This window comes from Equus caballus, chromosome 12 (assembly GCF_041296265.1).
Source record: "Equus caballus isolate H_3958 breed thoroughbred chromosome 12, TB-T2T, whole genome shotgun sequence".
Taxonomy (NCBI): Eukaryota; Metazoa; Chordata; class Mammalia; order Perissodactyla; family Equidae; genus Equus; species Equus caballus.
In genome coordinates, this window is record NC_091695.1 from 27,882,092 (window position 1) to 27,893,077 (window position 10,986).

The 10,986-nt window shown below is 35.2% G+C and overlaps 1 protein-coding gene across 1 annotated transcript; it reads right to left on the reverse strand.

The window, feature by feature from the left end:
• Positions 1 to 238: 238 nt before the first annotated feature.
• On the reverse strand, positions 239 to 1,177 carry OR5AN1J (olfactory receptor family 5 subfamily AN member 1J). Its single transcript, NM_001391371.1, is given in 1 exon segment — positions 239 to 1,177. A coding segment is annotated over 1 exon segment (939 nt).
• Between the last annotated feature and the right edge of the window lie 9,809 nt (positions 1,178 to 10,986).

The window sequence follows — 10,986 nt, forward strand, 5'->3', positions numbered from 1 at the left end:
ATGATGAGGCCACTCTTCCTGTAGGGCAAAAAAAATGAACCTCTAGCTCTTAAAGATATAGAGTTTGTGTGACATCGAGTCAACTGTTGATTCATTTTGGCCTATTATCTGTGTCAAATTAAGCCGTCTTTGTCCAAAGGTAGTATTAATTTTGTTATAGTGCATTAGTGTGCATATTATTGTGTGTTAAGGTGATTCTTACAGGACAAATTGATCAGAAATCTCATAATCTGTGACCTCAGCAATACTTTCTCTTCTTTTGCAACCTCTTCAAGGCATCTTTGATTTCTTTGTTCCTCAGACTATAAATCAAGGAATTCAACATGGGAATCACCACAGTGTAGAAGACTGATGCAAATCTGTCAAAGCTGGAGGAACCGCCAGAGCTGGAACTCAAGTAGACAAAGATACTTGAGGAATAGAAGAGGGTCACTGCTGTCAGGTGAGAAGCACAGGTGCTGAAAGCCTTGGACCTGCCTTTAGCTGAAGTGATCTTCATAATGGAGATGACAATACAGCCATAAGATATCATGATAATTGAGACATTTATTATCCCAAAGATCACTGTTAATACAGCAGTCATGAGTTGTACAAAGAAAGTGTCAGTGCAGGACAGGACTAACAGTTGTGGCATGTCACAGAAGAAGTGATTGATGACATTAGACCCACAGAATTGGAGCTGATGTATGGCACACAATTGAGTTATAGAAGCAGAGAATCCAGCCATATAGGACCCCAGTACCATCTGAACACAGAGGGTGGGTGACATGATGGATGAATAGAGAAGTGGATTACAAATGGCAGCATATCGGTCATAAGCCATGGCTGTCATGAGACAAGACTCACTCAGACCCATCGTTGAAAAGACCAAGTCCTGAATAAGACAGCCCACAAAGGTGATAGTTTGCTGCTCCTGGAAGAAGTTGAAGAGCATCTTGGGGACTGTGGAAGTCGCATAGCAGATATCAATGAAGGCAAGATTACAGAGGAAGAAGTACATGGGCCTGTGTAAGTGCGAATCCATCCTTATTAACATGATGAGGCACAAGTTCCAAGTCAGAGTCATAATGTAGATCAACAGGAATACAGCAAAGAGCACTGCTGTGATTCTGGGAAAATCTGAGAAACCCAATAGGATGAAATAGGTGATCTCTGTAATATTTCTTTCCTCAATCATTGGTTTGGTGCTCCTAAAATCAGAAAATAGATAAGAGAATGCATTGTGAACTCAGGTGAAATAACAGAATTACAGTTCTCATATGTGCCATTTTTTTCCTCCATTGAGCACTGAAAACAGGGGAATGTTTCATTGTCCTGTGTAAAGGCCCTAGCTATTCATCTTGAATGTCAAAAAGTGCCTTCTCAGTGCTTCAGTTATCAATTATTTCATGAGGTCTCACGAAAATTCAAAAGATGTTGAAAAAGTTAGTTGACAACTTTTTCAAAGGCAATAGAATTTCCGTGATTATTACATATGATAGAAATGATTGATTAAAATAATAAGTTTTTAGGACCCAGGCCCGTGGCCTAGTGGTTAAAGTTCCACGTGTTCCGTTACAGCAGCCTGGGTTCGTGGCTTCTGATCCTGGGTGTGGCCCTACTCCACTCACCAGACATGCTGTGGAGGTGTCCCATGTATGAAAAAATTAGAGGAAGACTGTCACAGATGTTAGCTCAGGGCTAATCCTGAAACAAAAAGAGGAGGATTGGCAATGGTTATTCGCTTAGGGCTAACTCTCCACAAAAAATTTTTTTAAAATAATAAAATTTTTAAAGGACCTCTGATAATTCAATGTATAACTGAAACATACAACCTAGAAAAACTGAATCAGGAAGAAACAGAAAATCTAAACAGACTAATAATAAGTAAGGAGATTGAATCAGCACTCAAGAGCACCCCAAAAAAGAAAAGCCCAGGTTTTATGGTGAATTTACCAAACATATAAATAAGAATTAACACCAATCCTTCTCAAATGCTTCCAAAAAATTGAAGAGGAAGGAGCACTTGCAAACTCATTTTATCACGCCAGCATTGATACCAAAGCCAGAAAAAGGACATTGCAAGAAAAGGAAACTACAGGGAAATATCCTAGTGAATACAGGTTTAAAAATTCTCAACAAAATACTAACAAACAGAATTGAGCAGCACATAAAAAGGATCATACACCATGATCAAGAAGATTTCATTCCTAGGATGCAAGGATAGTTCAATATACACAAATAAATGTGATAATCACATTAATAGAATGAAATATAAAAATCATATAATCCTCACTAGAGGTAAAAAACATATGACAAAATTTAACACCCGTTCACGATAAAAATTCTCAACAATTTAGATATAGAAGAAACTTAACATAATAAAGGCCATATATAACAAGCCCATATCTAACATCATACACAGTGGTGAATGGTTGAAAACTTTTTTTCTAAGATCAGGAATAAGACAAAGGTGACCACTCTCATTACTCCTATTCAACACGGTACTAGATCATAGCCAGTGCAATCAGGTAAAATGTAAATAAATAAAAGGCATCCGAAGTGGAAAGAAAGAAATAAAATTGTGTGTATTTGCAGGTGACATGATCTTATACATAGAAAATACTAAAAATTCCACCAAAAAACTGTTAGATCTAATCAATGAATTTGGTAAAGTTGCAGGACACAAGTGAACATTCCATATACTCACACGAATTATCAGAAAAAGAAATGAAGAAAATAACCCCATTTACAGTAGCTTCAAAAACAATAGAATTTAGGAAGAAATTTAACCAAGAACGTGAACGATCTCTACATTGAACACAATAAGACATTGACAAAAGAAATTGAAAAATACACAAGTAAGGGAAAGGTATTTCATGTTTATGAATTGGAAGAATTAACTTTGTTGAAATATCTATACTACCCAAAGCCATCTATAGATTTGATGGAACCTCTATGAAGATTCCAATGTCATTTTATCATGTAAATAGAAAAAATAATCTGAAAATTTGTATGGACACATGAAAGTCTCTGAATAGACAAAACAATCCTGAAAAATAAGAACAAAACTTACAAAGAGGAATTGCGCCTCCTTATTTCAAACTATATTGCAAAGCTATAGTAATCAAAACAGTATGGTACTGACATAAAAACAGACACATAGAACAATGGAACAGATTCGAGAGCCCAGAAATGAAAACCATACATATACAGTCAACTAAGATTTGACAAGGGAGCCTAAAATACTCAATGGAAAGACACAGTATCTTCAATAGATGGTGCTGTGAAAATTGTATATTCACATGCAAAAGCATGAAACTAGATCCCAATCTTACACCACTCACAAAAATAAAATCAAAATGAATTAAAGATTTAAATGTAAGACTGGTAAACAAAAAACTCTGAGAAGAAAACACAGGGAGAAAACATCTGGACATGTATTGGCAATGATATGTTGGATATCACACCTAAAGCACAAACAAAAATATCAAAAATAAACAAAACGGATTATATTAAACTGGACCTGAATAGATATTTTTCCAAAAAATACAACCAAATGGCCAATGGATATATGAGGCTCAACATCACTAACTATCAGGGAATTTCAAATCAAAACCACAATAAAATATCACCTCACACATGTTGGAATGGTTATCATCAAAAGACAAGAGATAATAACTGCTCGCAAGAATGTGGAAAAAAGGGAACCATGTGCACTGCTGTGAGAATGTACATTGGTACAGTTACTATGGAAAACAGTATGGAGTTTCCTCAAAAATTAAAAATAAACGTACCATATGATCCAACAATTCCACCTCTGGGTATATATCCAAAGGAAATGATATCACTGTCCCCATAAAATATCTGCACTCCCATGTTTATTGCAATATTATTTATAATAGCCAGGACATTGAAACAATCTAAATGTCTATTGAGAAATGAATGAAGAAGTAATTTCATATATACATAAATAATATAACATTTAAATGCATAAATATGTATAAATAACCTAAATAATAAGAATAATAATGGAATATTAGGCATAAAAAAGAAGGAAATCCTGGCATTTGCAACAATCTAGATAGACCTTATGGGCATTATGCTAAATGAGATAAGTCAGACAAAGAAAGACAAATACTGAATGATCTCTCTGTATATAGAATCTAAAAACAAAACCAATCTCATAGAAACAAGGATGAGATTCGTGATTGCCAGAGGCAGGGAGTGGAAAGTGGAGGAATTGATCAAAAGGTAGTCAAAAGGTAGAAATTTCCAGTTATAGGATAAATAAGTTCTGGGAATATAATGTACAGCATGATAAGAATAGTTAACAATGATGTATTGTATATTTGAAAGTTGCTAAGAGAGCAGATCTCAAAAAATCTCATAATAAGGAAGAAAATTTTAACTGTGAGGTGCTGGATGTCAATAAATCTTATCATGGTAATCATTTTACAATATATACATATACTAAATCATTATGTTGTACACTTTATATTTATACAATGTTATATGTCAATTATATCTCAATGAAACTAGAAAACAAGAGTTTTAGTTCTGATACCCTGTGACTCTATGAACTTGTCCTAGTGGCTTAAACACACTACGTATGATCTACTCACAACAAAGTGAGGACAAGAGCTCCTGAACTATAAGGTTAATGGGAGTGTTATATGAGGAAATTTATATCATTGCTTAGCACACAATCTGGTACACTGTAATGGTTCAACAGATATTGTCTATTACTATCATTGACCTTTTACAGATAACCATGAATGACAGTCATAACCATGAATAGGAATGCCAGGGTTGCTAGAGTTTTATGGGTTAATTTGGGGAAATTCCTGAGACATCATCAGCCCTGTAGGTAGTCAGGCATCATTACCTCTGGGCAAGTGTAGATTCAGACCTAGTGTCCGGGCAAGTCAAACCACCTGGAACCGTAAAAACACAAACAACAAATGATTTTCTGTTTGGTTTGCTTGATTTCAAATACATTTGGGTCAACTGACAACCAGCATAAAGTTATGATGAGACTTCATGTCAAGAAAGAGTCAAAGTAAATATTTCAATTCCCAAATGCAACAAAGGTATATTTCATATATTTGTTAATACAGTCAGCATGTTAGAGCACACAACCAGATTCATAACATGTAACAGCTATTGGCTATGCTCCATACTCAAACTAATCTTCCTTCAGATGAAAGAGTAAATCAATAATAACAGCCAAGAAAAAGATTAATAATTAGGAAGACCTAGACTTAGATATTAAAAAATATTATAAACTTTGATAATTCGTTATTTTTGTAAAAATAGATGTGTCATAAGAACAAATTGAATTTAATAAATAAATTTAAATATTGGTAAGAATTTAATATGTGATAAAGTTAGTATTTTAAATTAATAGAAAAAGGATAAACTCTGTCCTAAATGGTCTATGAGACTCGGCCCACTATTAGGAAAAAGCATTAGAGGAATAAATAGATATTCATTTAGATAATCTTGGGATGGGAAATAAATTTTTAAACTATAATGCCAATCCAGAAATATAACAGAAACAATATGATATAACAATTTAAACTTGGTTATGGCTGAAAAGCCCACTTAAACAAAAAATTTTGAAATACAATTGATAAACTAGGAAATATAGTCACAAAATATAAAAAAGCCAATGTTGCAATGCCTTTAATGTGAAAAGCATAAATCAGTGAGGGATGGGCACTCGCATATACTGCTGACTTCTACACAAAATGGTTCTACCTTTCTTCAGGAAAAAATTTACTTTATGTAATCCATCTCTCCTTCTCTCTGTCTGTCTCTCTCACACACAGACACAGACACACACACACACTCACCCATGTGAGTTAATTGCAACTGTCAAAAGTAATGATTTTGATTTTGTTCTTTAGAATAATCTGCATTTTTCAATTTTCTACAACTCATATATATAATAAAAAGTTATTAAGATTTAGAAATCCTTAATAGTTATCACAGAGAGAGCAAAAGAGGGAGAGGGAAAAGGAGAATGGTGGAGAGAGAGAATGAGAGAATTTACAGAGAGAGAAAGAGAGAGAAAGAATGACACAAAGAATAGACTTTGACTTTCCTGACTTTTAGCTACTGGCCCTGTGACCCTTAGCAAGTTATTAACCTCTCTGTGCCTCAATTGCCTCATCTATAAAAGGGGCTAATAATACTTAACATTTCATTGGGTTGTTGCAGGAATTGAATGACATAAATGGCTTAAAACAGTAAGGACTCAATACATGTTAGCAGTTTCATTCCTGTCTGTGAAAAGAAAATAAGGCAGAACTAATAGTGAAGCATCAAGGAGCTCTTCATAAAATTATTTCCTAAATTAGATGGCCTCTAAGCCTAGATTCAAGAATACCACTCATAAGTGATTGTATTTATTTCTATCTTGTGTTTTTCCATTGTCTCTCACTCAGCTCGATTGTATTCTCATGGCGCCACTTTTTATGTTGCCCCACCAGGTCCTCTTGAGATGATGATATTCACTATTTACAAAACATGATCTAGTGGAGATGTTTCCCTGTTTCATGATAAGTGTCTCATTTCCTAATACTTACGTAACTCTATAAATATGTATTGAATACATTATTTTTGGAGTGAAACTAAAAATATCTTATTTTTGTTTCATTTCAATTATATTTTATGAATGTTGAAATCTTTCTGTTTACTCTTAGAATAGTTCTGCCAATAGGATTTATCAGATATTTTATCCAAGATGAATTAGATTCAATGAAAATGTTTTGAAATAACAACTCTCGCACACAACATCCCTGAAATACCAACATAATTGATCAATTCAGGGAAAATAAGTCAAACTTTTGATCAAAAAATTGCATTAAAATTCTTTGCTTTCTTACTACATTCTAGTAACAGAGGTAGCCATAACTAAATGTATTCCAAAAAACAGTGAGGAGTTGTGGATTGTTTTACTTTTGCATGACAAAATTTATCCTAAAAATCTATGTTTTTAAAATTTAGTAAGCTAGAGGAAAAGAAACAAAATTCTGAATATACTCATTCTCTTTGATTAATTTTTTGCATGTGTTCACCATCTCCCAAGACAGTTTGTAGAAGAAAAGGTGATTGATGTAAATATTTGTTGGAGACATTACTGTGGGGATACAGCAAATCAAAACATTTTCCAAATCTCATCTACAAAGGCTATGACCATTTGCAACTTTGTACAGTGCATAAAATTGGGTTAAGAAAGCGAAGAATGTTGCTGAATGAAGAAGAGTGTAGTGAAAGGATAAAGGGGAGAGTTAGACCAACACTACCTGTGCTTGGAATGGGGCATCTCTTATATCTGTGTCATCCAGGCAAGTGTCTCCAGCTCTCCAGGGCTTGCAAAGATGGCAATGGACAGCTATTTGTAGTATTTCAAAAGACCAATAGAATTATACATGAATACTTTGTCATATCTTTATGAAATGACCAGCTTGACTTTTGCTACCCAGAAATTTGGAGTCAAAGGTATGCACTGAAATGGAAATCAAAGTAATTATTATTATACAAAAGCAGAACCTCCAAGAGAAAAATTAAATTATACTGGATAAAGTTGGGTAACATAGGTAAGCATGTTTTATCTTCATTCTCCTGAAATTCATCAAATTAATATCTTTGATTCAGTGCTCAATTATTAACTTATACAGTGTGTTAAGCTTTACAGACATTGTCTCATTAGATTATAGATAATGCCGTTATCCACAATTTACAGGTAAAAAACAGATATTAACAAAGTGAAAAATCATAAACTTAAGAAATTGGGAACTAGAACTCAACATCTGTCCCTCACCACAGAGTGATACCTGACATTTTTGTTTAGGAATTATTCTTTTCACTGAAGTTCAGAGAATTTGAGTAAGGAGAAAGAGAATCCAAGGAAGAGCCCTGAGTGGAGGGTTTAGAAGTGTGAAAGAGGGAAGAATTAAAGAATGGGAGAGACTGAGGACCATAATCTTGCTCCATGTAGGTCCTGTAGGAAGAATCACACAAATATTGAGAAAGAACAGAATCCACTCTCTCTATAAATCTTGCCCTATGACCTTGACCCAAATCCCCCAGAAAGACAGAATTCGTCCCAAAGGTTGAAATTGCTTATTTCTTTCCCAAAGAAATTTTCCAGGTGGGCCCTATTACACTCCAAGATGGGTGCTTTTGGTCATGAAATTGGCTGTCCACTCACAGTCAGAGAGATGCCCACAATTGGAGATCCTCTTAAACGTCATATTAGAGCAGAGTTGAAAGGAGAAAGACAATTGTGGAGAAAACTCTCCAGAATACTTGCTCTCTGGAGTCACAGTTGTCATGGGGTTTTTCCCCTGATAATTTCACACCCCACTTTGCCATGTCCCTTCTGAATCAATTCCCCACATCCCCATGGTCCTATTATGATCTCATGATTATAGCTTTTCTTTTAACAAAGTTGGAGTCATTTCAGCCGGAAAGGACCTAGAGATCATTTAGTCTAATACCATCAATTTCCGGGTGAGGATCTGAAGCCAGCGAAACTAAGAGATTTGCCCAAGATGACACAGCTGGCTGGTAATACAGCTTTATAACAACAAATGAGATAAATAAACACTTTAGATTAGAAATGTTTACAAAGCACTTCCATTTTGGATATACATATTTTCTTAACTCCCTGACCTGAATCAATCATCACAGCAGTGCTGTGAGGCAGACATGGCTGATTTCCTACTCATCAGTGAGGAAATCAAGGCAATATGGAATACAATAAAACTAATTCATGACAAAGCCACAACTTCTCATGGTTACAACCATGGGCATTCATATCAGCCAATCTGGGTTGAACGCCAGCTTTCCACTCGCTGGTTGTGTGACCTTCAGCAAATTAACCTTTCCAAGCCTCAGTATTATCACCAATAAAATAGGGCTGATAGTGGTAGCTACTTCATAGAGCAAGTAGCTCTTCATAGAATGAAATCAGATAATGCTTATAAAGCGTTAATTGGACTTTGAAATAAGCAGTGTGTCTTCTATTAATAGTAGGTTTAATTCATGTGTTCTGAATTGGACTTCTTTCCAACATATTATGCAGTATTACTAATACTTCATTAAAAATATCTACTTAGAATCATTCCTACAATCTTTTCCAGTCTTTTTTTTTAGATGAAGCTCATCTACCCTGCCATTACTAGGGATACTGAGAAGTTTTTAGGAAGGTCTCATTCTTGGTTTAATCTACTTCAGCTAACTTCTAAGGAGAAAGAAGTGGGTGGAGCAGTGGATTAATTATGTAATTTAACTGTTGTTAATAGGCTAGCAGTCATATATTCCCCCTGGTAAGGACCATAATAATTTAAGGCTTTATTTTATTTATTTATTTTATTAAAGATTGGCACCTGAGCTAACATCTGTTGTCAATCTTCTTTTTTCATTTTTTTCCCCTTCTTATTCTCCCCAAAGCCCCGCAGTACATAGTTGTATATTATAGTTGTGAGTGCTTCTGGTTGTGCTATGTGGGACACCACCTCAGCATGGCTTAACAAGCAGTGCCATGTCCACGCCCAGGATCCAAACTGGCAAAAGCCTGGACCACCAAAGCAGAGTGCGAGAACTTAACCACTCAGCCACGGGACTGACCTCTAATTTAAGCTTTTAAATTGAACAGATTCTTAAGACAGTTCTAAAGATATAACACTAAAGGTATAGAATTTGGGTGCCATGGCCAAGCAATGGAGGACATGAGTCTGGTCAGTAAGAACCATTTATGTTCCACAAATGACACACTGTGAGATTCTACATGGATTTTTGCTGCACTGGGAAGAACGTGGCAGACCTCAATATGCCTAAAGTTTCTATCTGTAAAATGGGGATAATTTCTCACCTGCCAACTTTCACATGTTAATAGAAAAAAGTCACATCTATGCAATGTAACTAATGAAGCTTAAAGTATTACAAAATATTAATGCAATAAACATGAAAGTGTATAAACTCATCTGAAAAAGATCTCTTTTTAAGTTTTCTTTAAATTCTCTTGGTTGGACTCTGATTTTCCATGGCACCCCCAAGTCTGGTGGCTCTGCTGTTCCTTGCTCACACTTAAGTCCCTGGAATTCCTGGGGGGCTCAGATCTCTGGGACTTGGACTTTGCCTTTCTAGACAAACCAGGACAGCCTTCATTACTGAGTTTTGCATGATCTCTGGGATGGCTACTATGGGAAGCTACCTGTGCCCATAAATTGATGACTTTGACTTCTTTCTAACCTCTGAGAATCTCCCCAACTCTTGAGCTTAAAAGTTCCCCTTCTTACTACCATTACTTTCTCCTATCCATTTTCACAATTCTCTGCATAAGAAGGCTTGAGGAGTAAGATGGAGGGAACAGGGTTATTTGGGAATAAAGCCAGATCGATCTTTCTCCCTCTTTTCTCCTTTTTTTTCCCTCTCCTCTCCACCTCTCTGCTCCTCTTCCTTCCCATCTGGTCTTCTCTCTCTCTCTTTCTGTGTCCCTTCTTCTCAAACTCACTCTCTCTGTTTAGGATTGAGTAAAAAGTTTTCATTGTAAAATTACTTTTAATTTTCACATATTTAATGTTATACATTACATTATTTTATTTTGTTGAAATATAAACAAATGATTAATAATTAAAAATAAATAAAAGACATTTAAAAATTATAGAAGAAAGAACCATCTGTGTAGCTTCCTAGGATCTTGTCCATTCTCTATATATAATATCAGTCAGAATTTCTGTTCTAAAAACATAGGGTTTATGTACCTGGGTATAATCATGAAAACATGGCTTTTTAACTGAATTCAATGCTGGTGATGCTGCCTCAGACAGTTCACTTGGTAGTGCAGCTAAACATAATGGCACCAGGAATCAAGGAGCCTAGTTTTCATTTATTATCTCTACCTAGCTATTCTTCCAACCTACAAAAGATCAGTTACATATTCTTACCCATGTTTTCCATATTGGGGAAATAACACCTGCAAAAATATTGTTC